Consider the following 18,871-nt stretch of genomic DNA (forward strand, 5'->3'; position numbering starts at 1 on the left):
ATTTCAACCAAGATGCCAAAGAAATGGCAGAAGCTTTCTGGCCTTTTCTAGAACCGGAAAAGATAACAAATAGACTAGAAGTCTTTCGGAAAGACTTAGTAGCTTCAACATAATATTTCAAAGCTCTAACAACATCCAAAGAATGCAACGATTTCTCCTTTGAATTCTTAGGATTAGGACATAATGAGGGAACCACAATTTCTCTACTAATGTTGTTGGAATTCACAACCTTAGGTAAAAATTCAAAAGAAGTTCGCAACACCGCCTTATCCTGATGAAAAATCAGAAAAGGAGACTCACAAGAAAGAGCAGACAATTCAGAGACTCTTCTGGCAGAAGAGATCGCCAAAAGGAACAAAACTTTCCAAGAAAGTAATTTAATGTCCAATGAATGCATGGGTTCAAAAGGAGGAGCTTGAAGAGCCCCCAGAACCAAATTCAAACTCCAAGGAGGAGAAATTGACTTAATGACAGGTTTTATACAAACCAAAGCTTGTACAAAACAATGAATATCAGGAACATTAGCAATCTTTCTGTGAAAAAGAACAGAAAGAGCAGAGATTTGTCCTTTCAAAGAACTTGCGGATAAACCTTCATCTAAACCATCCTGAAGAAACTGTAAAATTCTCGGAATTCTAAAAGAATGCCAAGAAAAATGATGAGAAAGACACCAAGAAATATAAGTCTTCCAGACTCTATAATATATCTCTCTAGATACAGATTTACGAGCCTGTAACATAGTATTAATCACAGAGTCAGAGAAACCTCTTTGACCAAGAATCAAGCGTTCAATCTCCATACCTTTAAATTTAAGGATTTGATATCCTGATGGAAAAAGGGACCTTGCAACAGAAGGTCTGGTCTTAGCGGAAGAGTCCACGGATGGCAAGAGGCCATCCGGACAAGATCCGCATACCAAAACCTGTGAGGCCATGCCGGAGCTACCAACAGAACAAACGAGCATTCCTTCAGAATCTTGGAGATTACTCTTGGAAGAAGAACTAGAGGCGGAAAGATATAGGCAGGATGATACTTCCAAGGAAGTGATAATGCATCCACTGCTTCCGCCTGAGGATCCCGGGATCTGGACAGATACCTGGGAAGTTTCTTGTTTAGATGAGACGCCATCAGATCTATTTCTGGAAGCTCCCACATTTGAACAATCTGAAGAAATACCTCTGGGTGAAGAGACCATTCGCCCGGATGCAACGTTTGGCGACTGAGATAATCCGCTTCCCAATTGTCTATACCTGGGATATGAACCGCAGAGATTAGACAGGAGCTGGATTCCGCCCAAACCAGAATTCGAGATACTTCTTTCATAGCCAGAGGACTGTGAGTCCCTCCTTGATGATTGATGTATGCCACAGTTGTGACATTGTCTGTCTGAAAACAAATGAACGATTCTCTCTTCAGAAGAGGCCAAAACTGAAGAGCTCTGAAAATTGCACGGAGTTCCAAAATATTGATCGGTAATCTCACCTCCTGAGATTCCCAAACTCCTTGTGCCGTCAGAGATCCCCACACAGCTCCCCAACCTGTAAGACTTGCATCTGTTGAAATTACAGTCCAGGTCGGAAGAACAAAAGAAGCCCCCTGAATTAAACGATGGTGATCTGTCCACCACGTTAGAGAGTGTCGTACAATCGGTTTTAAAGATATTAATTGAGATATCTTTGTGTAATCCCTGCACCATTGATTCAGCATACAGAGCTGAAGAGGTCGCATGTGAAACGAGCAAAGGGGATCGCGTCCGATGCAGCAGTCATAAGACCTAGAATTTCCATGCATAAGGCTACCAAAGGGAATGATTGTGACTGAAGGTTTCGACAAGCTGAAATCAATTTTAGACGTCTCTTGTCTGTCAAAGACAGAGTCATGGACACTGAATCTATCTGGAAACCCAGAAAGGTTACCCTTGTCTGAGGAATCAATGAACTTTTTAGTGAATTGATCCTCCAACAATGATCTTGAAGAAACAACACAAGTCGATTCGTATGAGATTCTGCTAAATGTAAAGACTGAGCAAGTACCAAGATATTGTCCAAATAAGGAAATACCACAATACCCTGTTCTCTGATTACAGACAGAAGGGCACCGAGAACCTTTGTAAAAATTCTTGGAGCTGTAGCTAGGCCAAACGGCAGAGCCAAAAACTGGTAATGCTTGTCCAGAAAAGAGAATCTCAGGAACTGATAATGATCTGGATGAATCGGAATATGCAGATAAGCATCCTGTAAATCTATTGTGGACATATAATGCCCTTGCTGAACAAAAGGCAAGATAGTCCTTACAGTTACCATTTTGAACGTTGGTATCCTTACATAACGATTCAATATTTTTAGATCCAGAACTGGTCTGAAGGAATTCTCCTTCTTTGGTACAATGAAGGGATTCGAATAAAACCCCAGCCCCTGTTCCAGAACTGGAACTGGCATAATTACTCCAGCCAACTCTAGATCTGAAACACATTTCAGAAATGCTTGAGCTTTCACTGGATTTACTGGGACACAGGAAAGAAAAAATCTCTTTGCAGGAGGTCTTATCTTGAAACCATTTCTGTACCCTTCTGAAACAATGTTCTGAATCCAAAGATTGTGAACAGAATTGATCCAAATTTCTTTGAAAAAACATAACCTGCCCCCTACCAGCTGAGCTGGAATGAGGGCCGCACCTTCATGTGGACTTAGAAGCTGGCTTTGCTTTTCTAGAAGGCTTGGATTTATTCCAGACTGGAGATGGTTTCCAAACTGAAACTGCTCCTGAGGATGAAGGATCAGGTTTTTGTTCTTTGTTGAAACGAAAGGAACGAAAATGATTATTAGCCCTGTTTTTACCCTTAGATTTCTTATCCTGTGGTAAAAAAGTTCCTTTCCCACCAGTAACAGTTGAGATAATAGAATCCAACTGAGAACCAAATAATTTGTTACCCTGGAAAGAAATGGAAAGTAGAGTCGATTTAGAAGACATATCAGCATTCCAAGTTTTAAGCCATAAAGCTCTTCTAGCTAAAATAGCTAGAGACATAAACCTGACATCAACTCTGATAATATCAAAAATGGCATCACAGATAAAATTATTAGCATGTTGAAGAAGAATAATAATATTATGAGAATCTTGATCTGTTACTTGTTGCGCTAAAGTTTCCAACCAAAAAGTTGAAGCTGCAGCAACATCAGCCAATGATATAGCAGGTCTAAGAAGATTACCTGAACACAGATAAGCTTTTCTTAGAAAGGATTCAATTTTCCTATCTAAAGGATCCTTAAACGAAGTACCATCTGACGTAGGAATAGTAGTACGTTTAGCAAGGGTAGAAATAGCCCCATCAACTTTAGGGATTTTGTCCCAAAATTCTAATCTGTCAGACGGCACAGGATATAATTGCTTAAAACGTTTAGAAGGAGTAAATGAATTACCTAAATTATTCCATTCTCTGGAAATTACTTCAGAAATAGCACCAGGAACAGGAAAAACTTCTGGAATAACCACAGGAGATTTAAAGACCTTATCTAAACGTTTAGATTTAGTATCAAGAGGACCAGAATCCTCAATTTCTAAAGCAATTAGTACTTCTTTAAGTAAAGAACGAATAAATTCCATTTTAAATAAATATGAAGATTTATCAGCATCAACCTCTGAGACAGAATCCTCTGAACCAGAAGAGTCATTAGAATCAGAATGATGATGTTCATTTAAAAATTCATCTGTATAAAGAGAAGTTTTAAAAGATTTTTTATGTTTACTAGAAGGAGGAATAACAGACATAGCCTTCTTGATGGATTCAGAAACAAAATCTCTTATGTTATCAGGAACATTCTGAACATTAGATGTTGATGGAACTGCAACAGGTAATGGTACATTACTAAAGGAAATATTATCTGCATTAATAAGTTTGTCATGACAATTAATACAAACAACAGCTGGAGGAACAGCTACCAAAAGTTTACAGCAGATACACTTAGCTTTGGTAGTTCCAGCATCAGACAGCGATTTTCCTGAAGTATCTTCTGACTCAGATGCAACGTGAGACATCTTGCAATATGTAAGAGAAAAAACAACATATAAAGCAAAATTGATCAAATTCCTTAAATGACAGTTTCAGGAATGGGAAATAATGCCAAGGAACAAGCTTCTAGCAACCAGAAGCAAAGAAAAATGAGACTTAAATAATGTGGAGACAAAAGCGACGCCCATATTTTTTTAGCGCCAAATAAGACGCCCACATTATTTGGCGCCTAAATGCTTTTGGCGCCAAAAATGACGCCACGTCCGGAACGCCGAAATTTTTGGCGCAAAAGAACGTCAAAAATGACGCAACTTCCGGCGACACGTATGACGCCGGAAACAGAAAAGATTTTTTGCGCCAAAAAAGTCCGCGCCAAAAATGACGCAATAAAATGAAGCATTTTCAGCCCCCGCGAGCCTAACAGCCCACAGGGAAAAAAAAGTCAAATTTTTAAGGTAAGAAAAATGATTGATTCAAGAGCATTATCCCAAATATGAAACTGACTGTCTGAAAATAAGGAATGTTGAACATCCTGAGTCAAGGCAAATAAATGTTTGAATACATATATTTAGAACTTTATTAAAAGTGCCCAACCATAGCTTAGAGTGTCACAGAAAATAAGACTTACTTACCCCAGGACACTCATCTACATGTTTGAAGAAAGCCAAACCAGTACTGAAACGAAAATCAGCAGAGGTAATGGTATATATATATATAAAAGAGTATATCGTCGATCTGAAAAGGGAGGTAAGAGATGAATCTCTACGACCGATAACAGAGAACCTATGAAATAGACCCCGTAGAAGGAGATCATTTTATTCAAACAGGCAATACTCTCCTCACATCCCTCTGACATTCACTGCACGCTGAGAGGAAAACCGGGCTCCAACCTGCTGCGGAGCGCATATCAACTTAGAATCTAGCACAAACTTACTTCACCACCTCCATAGGAGGCAAAGTTTGTAAAACTGATTTGTGGGTGTGGTGAGGGGTGTATTTATAGGCATTTTGAGGTTTGGGAAACTTTGGCCCTCCTGGTAGGAATGTATATCCCATACGTCACTAGCTCATGGACTTGCTAATTACATGAAAGAAATTACTCTTAGTTGCTAAGCCTACTTTCTGCCATGTCCTAACCACATCTTGAATATTCACATATTGTGTTATATTGGACGGCAATTTTCTCGCTGGATTATGTATAATTGCTTTTAAATCAAAGGGAGCCACCATGTGCGACTCCAGGTCAAACCATGTAACATGGTCTCCTTCAGTGATCCAATCTAATGCAAATTTACAGACAGCGGCATAATTATAGGTTCTAATATTTGGGCATACAAGGCCTCCACATCGTTTTGTCAGTGTCAAAGTTTCAAAAGCTATTTGTGGCCTCTTCCCCCGCCAAATAAAATTATTAAAAGCCCTCTGAAGCATCAAAATATCTTTCTTGTATAACAGCAATGGAAAGTTTTGAAGAAAGTAAAGTAATTTAGGGAATATAATAGTTTTTATGAGCATAACTCTAGCCGTCATACTAAGTGGCAGGTTAACCCAATTTTGAACTTTTTCCTGTATTTGCTTGATGCATTTAACAAAGTTAAGTTCATACCACTCCCTAGGATTGCTACTCAGACTTAAGCCCAAATATTGTATACATAAAGTTTCCTGGAACGGATGATTTATTGTTTGGGCTGGTTTCTGAATCCATAACAGTTCCGATTTCTCGTTATTAATCCTATAACCGGAAAAAGATCCAAATAGGCCAACTATAGATAGAACTTGAGGTATGGACTGAATTGTGTTGCTTAGAAATAATAAGAGATCATCCGCAAAAAGTGATAGCACCATCTCCTGTTGGCCTATTCTAATCCCCTTTACCTCCTGTCTTAAATAAATTGCCAAGGGTTCTAAAGACAGATTAAAAAGTAATGGGGATAGCGGGCACCCCTGCCTTGTCCCCCGCCTCAGAAAGAATCTGTCTGTTTCACCATTTACTATGATTGCTGATACAGGATTTTTATAAATTTTCTGTATGAATTGATGAAATGCCCCTGTCAGGCCAAACCTCTCTAATGATTCAAAGAGATGATCCCACCCAATCGAGTCGAACGCCTTTTCGGCGTCGATTGTAAGAATCGCCAGATCAGGTTTACGATGAGATTTTTTGTGCTCTTTATTGGCAAAATAATCCAGGACCAGCTGTACTCTCCGTATGTTTTTAACTGGATTCCGACCTGTCATAAAACCAGCCTGGTCTGGATGTATCATATAGTGCAGGCTTTCCTTGAGACGATTGGAAATAATTGTTGTTAGCAGTTTGTAGTCCTGATTTAGGAGGGAGATCGGTCTATATGATGAAGGAGAGCTCGGATCTTTTCCCTTCTTTAAAATCAGGACCACATTTGAAGCTGTGAACAAAGGGGATTGTGGTTTATTTCCAATAAAGTAATCATTAAATATTGCCTGTAAAAGAGGAAGAATTGGTTCTCGTAATAATTTATAAAATTCGGCCGGTAGAGCATCCGGTCCCGGAGCTTTACCTCCTTTGAGGTTGATTATGGCGTCTGATATCTCTCTTATTGTAATTGGTTCGTTCAACCTTTGTAGGTCTTGCTCTGTAATCTGGGGTATTTTAATCTTCTGCCAGAATTTCTCTTTATTGTCTTGATCTATTATAGTGGGAGAATACAGCTTTTGATAATAGTCAAAAAAAACTTGTCTAATCTCTGAACTCTTGTTGAATCTCCTGTTCTGATATGTAATAGTTGTAATAAAGTTTTTCTGTTGTCTATTTTTGACCATTTTCGATAATATTTTAGCTGAGATACCCCGATTCCCTGCAAAGAAAGCTTTTTGCTTCCTGTCCTCCTCTACCATCATTTGATTAAGAAACAGGTCCCTTTCTCCTCTGATCTTCCTATATTTATCCCAGTTCAGTACAGTTTTATCTTGAATGTAACGCACATATGCCTTTTTAAGTGTATTGGCTAGTTGTTCCTCTCTGGTCCCTTTTTCTCAAATATTACCCGTTTAGTAGTAAAAGCTTTATCAAAAGAAATTAGCTCATTGGTCTAGAGGTTAAAAGTACAGCTTTTAAAATCTTACATCAGTGAAGCAGTATTCCTCAGAGCGACCTATTTGAACTAGGGCAGCAACTAACTATTATTTTCATAATCGATTAGTTATTTTTTCGATTAATCTGTTAAAAAAAAAACCTATAAAAGACAACAAAAAAAACAATATACCATTTGTAAAAAAAAATAAAAAAATTAATGAACAAACATAGTCTGTTTGGTTTAACAGAGTATTACAAACAAACTGCCTTACTGCAGAAATACAAATAGATAAAATATTGTATGCTCACGCTTCTCTTGGCTAAGTTGGCTTTCAGTTAGTTAGATAAAAACACTACAGTGAGACCAGAGCTTATGTCTTATCTCCCCTTGGCTCCAAGCAAGTTACTTGATCCGGAACCTCCCCTTAGCCCCTCCCCTTCCATCCGGTCCGGTGCCCGCGATCTCCTCACACCCCTGTGCGATCCTAACAGTTACAGAAGCAGTCACAGGAGTGTTGTAAAAACAGTGAGACTAGAGCTTATATCTTATCTCCCCTTGGCTCCCAGCAAGTTACTTGATCCGGACCCTCACCTTAGCCCCTCCCCTTCGGTCCGGTGCCCGCGATCTCCTCACACCCCATGTGATTCTAATAGAAGCAGTCACAGCAGTGATCTTTTTAATATAGAGCTGTCTGTTAAGAAGATCGCATGGGGTGTGGGGAGATCACGGGCACCGGACCAGATCGCATGGAGGGGGGCCAAGGGAGGGTCCGGATCAAGTAACTTGCTGGGAACCAAGCAGAGATAATCCATAAGCTCTGGCCTCACTGTTTTTATCTACGCAATTACTCAAAAAAGCCAAGAGAAGTGCAAGCAAACAAGAAAAAACAGAATTTATGTTTACCTGATAAATTTCTTTCTCCAACGGTGTGTCCGGTCCACGGCGTCATCCTTACTTGTGGGATATTCTCTTCCCCAACAGGAAATGGCAAAGAGCCCAGCAAAGCTGGTCACATGATCCCTCCTAGGCTCCGCCTACCCCAGTCATTCGACCGACGTTAAGGAGGAATATTTGCATAGGAGAAACCATATGGTACCGTGGTGACTGTAGTTAAAGAAAATAAAATATCAGACCTGATTAAAAAAACCAGGGCGGGCCGTGGACCGGACACACCGTTGGAGAAAGAAATTTATCAGGTAAACATAAATTCTGTTTTCTCCAACATAGGTGTGTCCGGTCCACGGCGTCATCCTTACTTGTGGGAACCAATACCAAAGCTTTAGGACACGGATGAAGGGAGGGAGCAAATCAGGTCACCTAAATGGAAGGCACCACGGCTTGCAAAACCTTTCTCCCAAAAATAGCCTCAGAAGAAGCAAAAGTATCAAACTTGTAAAATTTGGTAAAAGTGTGCAGTGAAGACCAAGTCGCTGCCCTACATATCTGAGCAACAGAAGCCTCGTTCTTGAAGGCCCATGTGGAAGCCACAGCCCTAGTGGAATGAGCTGTGATTCTTTCGGGAGGCTGCCGTCCGGCAGTCTCGTAAGCCAATCTGATGATGCTTTTAATCCAAAAAGAGAGAGAGGTAGAAGTTGCTTTTTGACCTCTCCTTTTACCTGAATAAACAACAAACAAGGAAGATGTTTGTCTAAAATCCTTTGTAGCATCTAAATAGAATTTTAGAGCGCGAACAACATCCAAATTGTGCAACAAACGTTCCTTCTTTGAAACTGGTTTTGGACACAGAGAAGGTACGATAATCTCCTGGTTAATGTTTTTGTTAGAAACAACTTTTGGAAGAAAACCAGGTTTAGTACGTAAAACCACCTTATCTGCATGGAACACCAGATAAGGAGGAGAACACTGCAGAGCAGATAATTCTGAGACTCTTCTAGCAGAAGAAATCGCAACTAAAAACAAAACTTTCCAAGATAATAACTTAATATCAACGGAATGTAAGGGTTCAAACGGAACCCCCTGAAGAACTGAAAGAACTAAATTGAGACTCCAAGGAGGAGTCAAAGGTTTGTAAACAGGCTTGATTCTAACCAGAGCCTGAACAAAGGCTTGAACATCTGGCACAGCTGCCAGCTTTTTGTGAAGTAATACCGACAAGGCAGAAATCTGTCCCTTCAGGGAACTTGCAGATAATCCTTTTTCCAATCCTTCTTGAAGGAAGGATAGAATCCTAGGAATCTTAACCTTGTCCCAAGGGAATCCTTTAGATTCACACCAACAGATATATTTTTTCCAAATTTTGTGGTAAATCTTTCTAGTCACAGGCTTTCTGGCCTGAACAAGAGTATCGATAACAGAATCTGAGAATCCTCGCTTCGATAAAATCAAGCGTTCAATCTCCAAGCAGTCAGCTGGAGTGAAACCAGATTCGGATGTTCGAACGGACCCTGAACAAGAAGGTCTCGTCTCAAAGGTAGCTTCCAAGGTGGAGCCGATGACATATTCACCAGATCTGCATACCAAGTCCTGCGTGGCCACGCAGGAGCTATCAAGATCACCGACGCCCTCTCCTGCTTGATCCTGGCTATCAGCCTGGGGATGAGAGGAAATGGCGGGAACACATAAGCTAGTTTGAAGGTCCAAGGTGCTACTAGTGCATCCACTAGAGCCGCCTTGGGATCCCTGGATCTGGCCCCGTAGCAAGGAACTTTGAAGTTCTGACGAGAGGCCATCAGATCCATGTCTGGAATGCCCCACAGGTGAGTGACTTGGGCAAAGATTTCCGGATGGAGTTCCCACTCCCCCGGATGCAATGTCTGCCGACTCAGAAAATCCGCTTCCCAATTTTCCACTCCTGGGATGTGGATAGCAGACAGGTGGCAGGAGTGAGACTCCGCCCAAAGAATAATTTTGGTTACTTCTTCCATCGCTAGGGAACTCCTTGTTCCCCCCTGATGGTTGATGTACGCAACAGTCGTCATGTTGTCTGATTGAAACCGTATGAACCTGGTCCTCGCAAGCTGGGGCCAGGCCTGGAGAGCATTGAATATCGCTCTCAGTTCCAGAATATTTATCGGTAGAAGAGATTCTTCCCGAGACCAAAGACCCTGAGCTTTCAGGGATCCCCAGACCGCGCCCCAGCCTATCAGACTGGCGTCGGTCGTGACAATGACCCACTCTGGTCTGTGGAACAACATCCCTTGAGACAGATTGTCCAGGGACAGCCACCAACGGAGTGAGTCTCTGGTTCTCTGATTTACTTGTATCTTCGGAGACAAGTCTGTATAGTCCCCATTCCACTGACTGAGCATGCACAGTTGTAATGGTCTTAGATGAATGCGCGCAAAAGGAACTATGTCCATCGCCGCCACCATCAACCCGATCACTTCCATGCACTGAGCTATGGAAGGAAGAGGAACGGAATGAAGTATCCAACAAGAGTCCAGAAGCTTTGTTTTTCTGGCCTCTGTTAGAAAGATCCTCATTTCTAAGGAGTCTATAATTGTTCCCAAGAAGGGAACCCTTGTTGACGGGGATAGAGAACTCTTTTCCACGTTCACTTTCCAGCCGTGAGATCTGAGAAAGGCCAGGACAATGTCCGTGTGAGCCTTTGCTTGAGGAAGGGACGACGCTTGAATCAGAATGTCGTCCAGGTAAGGTACTACTGCAATGCCCCTTGGTCTTAGCACCGCTAGAAGGGACCCTAGTACCTTCGTGAAAATCCTTGGAGCAGTGGCTAATCCGAAAGGAAGCGCCACGAACTGGTAATGTTTGTCCAGGAATGCAAACCTTAGGAACCGATGATGTTCCTTGTGGATAGGAATATGTAGATACGCATCCTTTAAATCCACCGTGGTCATGAATTGACCTTCCTGGATGGAAGGGAGGATAGTTCGAATGGTTTCCATCTTGAACGATGGGACCTTGAGAAATTTGTTTAAGATCTTGAGATCTAGGATTGGTCTGAACGTTCCCTCTTTTTTGGGAACTATGAACAGATTGGAGTAGAACCCCATCCCTTGTTCTCTTAATGGAACAGGATGAATCACTCCCATTTTTAACAGGTCTTCTACACAATGTAAGAACGCCTGTCTTTTTATGTGGTCTGAAGACAACTGCGACCTGTGGAACCTCCCCCTTGGGGGAAGTCCCTTGAATTCCAGAAGATAACCCTGGGAGACTATTTCTAGCGCCCAAGGATCCAGAACATCTCTTGCCCAAGCCTGAGCGAAGAGAGAGAGTCTGCCCCCCACCAGATCCGGTCCCGGATCGGGGGCCAATATTTCATGCTGTCTTGGTAGCAGTGGCAGGTTTTTTGGCCTGCTTTCCCTTGTTCCAGCCTTGCATTGGTCTCCAAGCTGGCTTGGCCTGAGAAGTATTACCCTCTTGCTTAGAGGACGTAGCACCTTGGGCTGGTCCGTTTTTACGAAAGGGACGAAAATTAGGTCTATTTTTTGCCTTGAAAGGCCGATCCTGAGGAAGGGCGTGGCCCTTACCCCCAGTGATATCAGAGATAATCTCCTTCAAGTCAGGACCAAACAACGTTTTCCCCTTGAAAGGAATGTTTAGTAGCTTGTTCTTGGAAGACGCATCAGCCGACCAAGATTTCAACCAAAGCGCTCTGCGCGCCACAATAGCAAACCCAGAGTTCTTAGCCGCTAACTTAGCCAATTGCAAAGAGGCGTCTAGAGTGAAAGAATTAGCCAATTTGAGAGCATTGATTCTGTCCATAATCTCCTCATAAGGAGGAGAGTCACTATCGAGCACCTTAAGCAGTTCATCAAACCAGAAATATGCGGCAGTAGTGACAGGGACAATGCATGAAATGGGTTGTAGAAGGTAACCCTGCTGAACAAACATCTTTTTAAGCAAACCTTCTAATTTTTTATCCATAGGATCTTTGAAAGCACAACTATCCTCTATGGGAATAGTGGTGCGTTTGTTTAAAGTAGAAACCGCTCCCTCGACCTTGGGGACTGACTGCCATAAGTCCTTTCTGGGGTCGACCATAGGAAACAATTTTTTAAATATGGGGGGAGGGACGAAAGGAATACCGGGCCTTTCCCATTCTTTATTAACAATGTCCGCCACCCGCTTGGGTATAGGAAAAGCTTCTGGGAGCCCCGGCACCTCTAGGAACTTGTCCATTTTACATAGTTTCTCTGGGATGACTAAATTTTCACAATCATCCAGAGTGGATAATACCTCCTTAAGCAAAATGCGGAGATGTTCCAATTTAAATTTAAATGTAATCACATCAGATTCAGCCTGCTGAGAAATGTTCCCTAAATCAGTAATTTCTCCCTCAGACAAAACCTCCCTGGCCCCCTCAGATTGGGTTAGGGGCCCTTCAGAGATATTAATATCAGCGTCGTCATGCTCTTCAGTAACTAAAACAGAGCAGCCACGCTTACGCTGACAAGGGTTCATTTTGGCTAAAATGTTTTTAACAGAATTATCCATTACAGCCGTTAATTGTTGCATAGTAAGGAGTATTGGCGCGCTAGATGTACTAGGGGCCTCCTGAGTGGGCAAGACTCGTGTAGACGAAGGAGGGAATGATGCAGTACCATGCTTACTCCCCTCACTTGAGGAATCATCTTGGGCATCATTGTCATTATCACATAAATCACATTTATTTAAATGAATAGGAATTCTGGCTTCCCCACATTCAGAACACAGTCTATCTGGTAGTTCAGACATGTTAAACAGGCATAAACTTGATCAGAAAGTACAAAAAACGTTTTAAAATAAAACCGTTACTGTCACTTTAAATTTTAAACTGAACACACTTTATTACTGCAATTGCGAAAAAACATGAAGGAATTGTTCAAAATTCACCAAATTTTCACCACAGCGTCTTAAAGCCTTGAAAATATTGCACACCAATTTTGGAAGCTTTAACCCTTAAAATAACGGAACCGGAGCCGTTTTAAGCTTTAAACCCCTTTACAGTCCCTGGTATCTGCTTTGCTGAGACCCAACCAAACCCAAAGGGGAATACGATACCAAATGACGCCTTCAGAAGTCTTTTATAAGTATCAGAGCTCCTCTCACATGCGACTGCATGCCATGCCTCTCAAAAACAAGTGCGCAACACCGGCGCGAAAATGAGACTCTGCCTATGCTTTGGGAAAGCCCCTAAAGAATAAGGTGTCTAAAACAGTGCCTGCCGATATTATTATATCAAAATACCCAGATAAAATGATTCCTCAAGGCTAAATATGTGTTAATAATCAATCGATTTAGCCCAGAAAAAGTCTACAGTTTAAATAAGCCCTTGTGAAGCCCTTATTTACAATCGTAATAAACATGGCTTACCGGATCCCATAGGGAAAATGACAGCTTCCAGCATTACATCGTCTTGTTAGAATGTGTCATACCTCAAGCAGCAAGGGACTGCAAACTGTTCCCCCAACTGAAGTTAATTGCTCTCAACAGTCCTGTGTGGAACAGCCATGGATTTTAGTTACGGTTGCTAAAATCATTTTCCTCATACAAACAGAATTCTTCATCTCTTTTCTGTTTCTGAGTAAATAGTACGTACCAGCACTATTTGAAAATAACAAACTCTTGATTGAATAATGAAAAACTACAGTTAAACACTAAAAAACTCTAAGCCATCTCCGTGGAGATGTTGCCTGTACAACGGCAAAGAGAATGACTGGGGTAGGCGGAGCCTAGGAGGGATCATGTGACCAGCTTTGCTGGGCTCTTTGCCATTTCCTGTTGGGGAAGAGAATATCCCACAAGTAAGGATGACGCCGTGGACCGGACACACCTATGTTGGAGAAATATAACTGGCAAAAAGAAGAACATTAGTAATTAATAGTCATTTGGAGTCAGTCAGCAATTCACTATTCATTCAAGCAGCTGTAATAAACGACTAAGTCAAGTGGCAGCCAGCTACAGCTAATAATATCTCCCTCCTCCATCGCCCCCCTCACCAGTGTGCATAATTGCCGATATCTGCTAGTTATTACCCACCTTGCAGCAAATATTTGCAACTTGAAAGAAGTCTATCGCACACTACGGACACTTTTCACTTCCCTCTCTTCCCACACGTCTTCTCTGATCGCTTCTCTTCACCGCTCTGCAACGGACATGCCTTCTCTAGTGTGGCTGCGTGCAAGCAGCCCAACTAATCGATAATAAAAATCTTTGACAACTATTTTCATTATCGATTATTATTGACTTAGTCGATTAGTTGTTGCAGCCCTAATCTAAACATAACGGAGGAAATTCTAAATCTTTTTTTACAAACATTCTCTTAAAAAGGGACATGAAACAATATTTATTTCATGATTCAGACAGAACATGCAATTTTAAACAACTTTCCCATTTACTTCTATTTAAATACTTTTGGTATCCTTAGTTGAAAAGCATACCTAGATAGTCTGAGGAGTAGCACTGTTTTTCTGGGAGCTAGCTGCTGACTGAAGAGAGGCACTTATGTGCAACCACCAATAGTTCAGCAGATGTGTTCAAATTGCTCCCAGTGTTGCATACTACTGCAACTCCTCTCTGGTCTCCCTAGCTGCAGTCTAGCCACTTTACAATCCATAATGAATGCCTCTGCCAGGCTCATCTTCCTTACAAGTCATTCTTCATCTGCTAATCCCTTCACTAGCTTGCTCTAACTTACAGAATTAAACACAAAATTCTGACATACAATTGCACTGTACCCCCCTATAGCCCAGACATTGTCTCCAGATACTCTCCCTCCCGTCCTCTAGCTCTGCTCATGAGCTCCTCCCCTGTTACCTCCTCAGATTCCCGTCTACAGGGCTTTTCCAGACTGGCCCCTAATTTGTGGAACTCTCTGCCTCGCTCCACAAGTATCTCCCCTAGTTTTGAAAGTTTTGGGCTCTCCCTAAAGGCACTATTGTTCAGGGATGCATAAAATCTGAGCTAACCTTTTCTAACCAATGTTCCTCTCCTCCTTTGTTATCCCCTTGAAACCCCTTAGCATGTAAGTCTATGAGCCCAGCTGTTTGTAGATCACCTTCATAAGAGCTGACTACAACAGTGCAATTCTCGGCAGGCTCCTCTACCCACATGATTCCTATAAATGTTACCTTGCCTATCATGCCTAAGTTTATAGCGCTACAGAATCTGTTGGTGCTCTACAAATAATAATTGCTCCTGAGAGGTGAGATGATTACTTTATATAAAATGTATTCAAGGTTTATTCCAAGAAAATTGTTAATGACAAAAGGAGATTTAATCTCCAGCAACAAATGTGTTTTTACTGTAAGAGCAATCAAATTGCAGAACTCATTACCTAAGGAGGTAGTAAATGCCAATACCTTAGATAAATTTAAAAATGGTTTAGATACATTTCTGGCTAGAAACAGAATTCTGGGATATGATTGCTTCTGTTAAATGGGTCACCATTTTAATAGGATTAATTTAAAAGGAGAGTAAACACAGCATTTTTCTCTTTCATGATTCAGGTAGAGAATGCAATTCAAACAACTTTCCAATGTAGTTCTATTAACTAATTTGCTTCATTCTTTAAATATTCTTTGCTGAAGAAATAGCAATGCACATAGGTGAGCCAATCACACAAGGCATCTATGTGCAGCCACCAATCAGCAGCTACTAAGTCTATCTAGATATTCTTTTCAGCAAAGGATATCAAAAGAAAGAAGAAAAATAGATAATAGAAGTAAATTAGAAAATTGTTTAAAATGTCATGCTCTTTCTAAATCATGAAAGAAATTTTTTTGGTTTCATGTCCCTTTAAGCTCAAATTGAGATTTATTGTAAGTATATTAAGATTTGCATAGGTTTTTCAACCTCATCTACTATGTTACTATGTTTATCGAGTATCAATGTCCACCAAGAGATCTGTTGGAGTTGTCCTTATCAGCATGCAAATAATTTGTCCCTGGTGATGAGTTTTGGATGAATGCATTTCACGTTTAAATAGAAGCATTTTTGCAATGTATTTTTCAATTATCAAAAATGCTTCTAGTTAGTTATTACAGCCTCAGGATACAAACAGCATGCCTACTCCGAAAGCTGACAGTGATGTGTATTGTGTCAGTGAAGACTTAATGTGTATCATGCAAGATACTGCTGACTCTCTAAAAATGTTTGGTGCTCTCCGCATATGTGGGTATGCCAATGAAAAAACAAACCTTTACTTGAAGCATTTTTGCTAATGGAAGTATATTGCAAAAATGCTTCGATTTCAAATCTAAATGCACCCATATAGATTTCATTTGTGACTCCATCCATTTGACAATCTACTTGTGCATTAAAAATAAAGTTTAACATGTTTAAATCCTACTTATACATATGCAAAATATAAAATGTGAGTTTAAATGTCCTTTAAGTCTTATCCTTGACCAAATTGGTGGTTGACATGTCCCCCATTACTACACAAATTAACTTTTATGTGCAGAGCATAAGACAAATCTAAGCTCTGTTGAAACTCAATGTGGCCTCTCCTTATTCTGGCACAAATCACTTCTAGTTTTGAAACATATTGCTGACAATATTAAACTCACCATGAGGGGTGGCACTGGGAAGCTACTTCGGCCCATAAGCGGGGGTGGATGCCACTCGGGAATCATTGGCCTTCTGTATTGAGGCCCCCAAAAGAGATGTTCCTCTTCAATCCGTCTCCAGTATATTGCTTCTTCATACCTCCTAGAGAAGGTGGGAATGTGAAAGCATCACTTTATAAAAAGTATTAAAAACTTGAATTTTTTTTTTTGCAAAGTAAGGATTATAAATAACATTCTCAACTAAGCAATATTGCTGAACCATTATAGAACCTGTGGAACGAAATTAAAGTGACATAAAAAAAACCCATGTTATTTCATAATTCAAATAGAACATACAATTTTAAACAACTTTCCAATTTACTTCTATTATCACATATTCTCTCTTTTCTTCAAATTCTTTGTTGAAAAGCAGAAAGCAAGCTTGGGAGTGTGCACGTGTCTGCAGCACGATATAGCAGGAGTTTTGCACGAATGTTATTCAGTAGCAAGAGCACTAGATTGCAGCACTATTTACTGCCATGTAGTGCTGCAGACATGTGCACGCTATATATCTAGATATCTTTTCAAAAATAAATAACATGAGAACAAAGTAAATTTGAAAATAGTAAAAAGCAAATTGGAAACCGTTTTTAAATTGTATTCTCTATCCAAATCATGAAAGAAAAATGTTGGGTTTCATGTACTTTTAACAGTACATAGCAAGACAAAATATATCCTGATGTCATGTATATGACAGTGCAAGAGTAACAGGAGTTTAGCTTGCATTGTACAGCATACTAACCTTAGATCATATATAATCTCTTGGATCCCAAAGCTCTTTTAAACTGAACATTCTGAATACGAATAAGCAGCCTAATAAATGCACCACCCCAGTTTAATTTTGGGCCACACAATGACCTCACAGACCTTGTGAGGTTGGCTCCTTATCACCTTGTGCTGAAGCGTCAGCTTATGAATCACACTCCCGCTTGGCCCTGCCTGTGAGTGTCACACCTCCTCTCCACACGCCAGCGATGTTGTCTCTCCAGGTGCCTTTTCAAGTCCTCTCTCTGCATCAGCTGCCGTTTTCGTTTCTCCTCTTGAAGCTTCCGAGCTCTGTTACTGTGCTTTACTTCCACTGGAAGCTGTGGATTCACTTTCTTCTGTATAATGAAGGGGGGACAAAAACAAATAAAAAAGTAAAATGTGTCAAACATTTATTGGCTACAGGTATATTACTTTTTTCGGGCACCAAATCCATAATGTAGTTTTATGTGCAGTCAAATTGGAAAATAAAAGACAATATTACAACTAGAATACTAACAAGATACATTAAAGGACCAGTCAACACTATACAGGACAATAATAAAAATATTCCTTGTGCTATATTAAATATTTCTAGCAGTACCTTAGAATTTATATTTCACTTTTTACCCTAAAATGAGTGATTTACATTTTTGGCCGCTTTCCCTGTCCTCTTTATCACGTGTGTGTCAGTTTCGAATGAAAAATGCATATACGTATATGCATTTTTCATTCACTGTGCAGCCGCAACCGGAAGTGGTGACGTCACTCGTGACGTCACCGGCACATCGGCATTGCGCTTTTTTGGTGGAGCAGTGCACATAAAAGGATGTGCACTGTCCACAGAAGCGCGCCTGCGTGTCAAGAAGACACAGAGCCTGCCTGACTTCCAGCCTGCCTGCTTCCTTGTCAATGACATGTAGCAAGCATGCTGGCTTGTATTTGGGGGCAGCTTGGGGGTATTTTCGGGACTTTACAGCAACATCTAATCAGACTGTTTACATTTGTTGCTTCTGCTGCGATCAATACTATTACTAGAATTGATCGCAGCAGACGCAACTAATGTAAACAGTGTGATTAGATGTTGCTGTAAAGTCTAGAGGTGAGTGAGAGTTTTCTCCTGTCAGTGCGCCCTGTGTGTGAGGCTCATACATGCCCTTGCATATATTCATCCTTCCTCGGATTTATTTCAAAAATCATCTAATTGTGCAGGAGGTTACCACCACTGCTAGGAGTGTAATGATGCCGCACTGCAGCCAGCCCTGTTTGTTTCCAAAGTAGCCAGTTTCATACCGCACTGTGCACAAATAGAGTTCCTATTCCAATGCCTTATTTGTGCACAGTGCGGTATGAAACTGACTACTTTGGAAACAAACAGGACGGGCTGCAGTGCGGCATCATTACACTCCTAGCAGTGGTGGTAACCTCCTGCACAATTAGATGATTTTTTTAAATAAAGCCACAGACTGACAGGGACCGGAGATTAGTGAATGGGAACTCGCCTTTATATTTTATCTAACGCAACTGAATACTTTCAATAAGTAAAGGAT

The 18,871-nt window shown here is 40.9% G+C and overlaps 1 protein-coding gene across 2 annotated transcripts in view; it reads right to left on the bottom strand.

Annotated features, from left to right (window-relative positions):
• The window catches only part of ZFR2 (zinc finger RNA binding protein 2), a 517,666-nt gene that overhangs the window by 278,016 nt on the left and 220,779 nt on the right, over positions 1 to 18,871 (bottom strand). For both annotated transcript variants that reach the window (XM_053703133.1, XM_053703132.1), the window contains exons 9-10: positions 17,532 to 17,680; positions 16,539 to 16,680 (exon numbers count right to left, since the gene is read on the bottom strand). In XM_053703133.1, the coding sequence (XP_053559108.1) occupies positions 16,539 to 16,680; positions 17,532 to 17,680 (291 nt within the window). The remainder of the gene's footprint in view (positions 1 to 16,538; positions 16,681 to 17,531; positions 17,681 to 18,871) is intronic.

Source organism: Bombina bombina, chromosome 2 (assembly GCF_027579735.1).
Source record: "Bombina bombina isolate aBomBom1 chromosome 2, aBomBom1.pri, whole genome shotgun sequence".
In the NCBI taxonomy this organism is placed as follows: domain Eukaryota; kingdom Metazoa; phylum Chordata; class Amphibia; order Anura; family Bombinatoridae; genus Bombina; species Bombina bombina.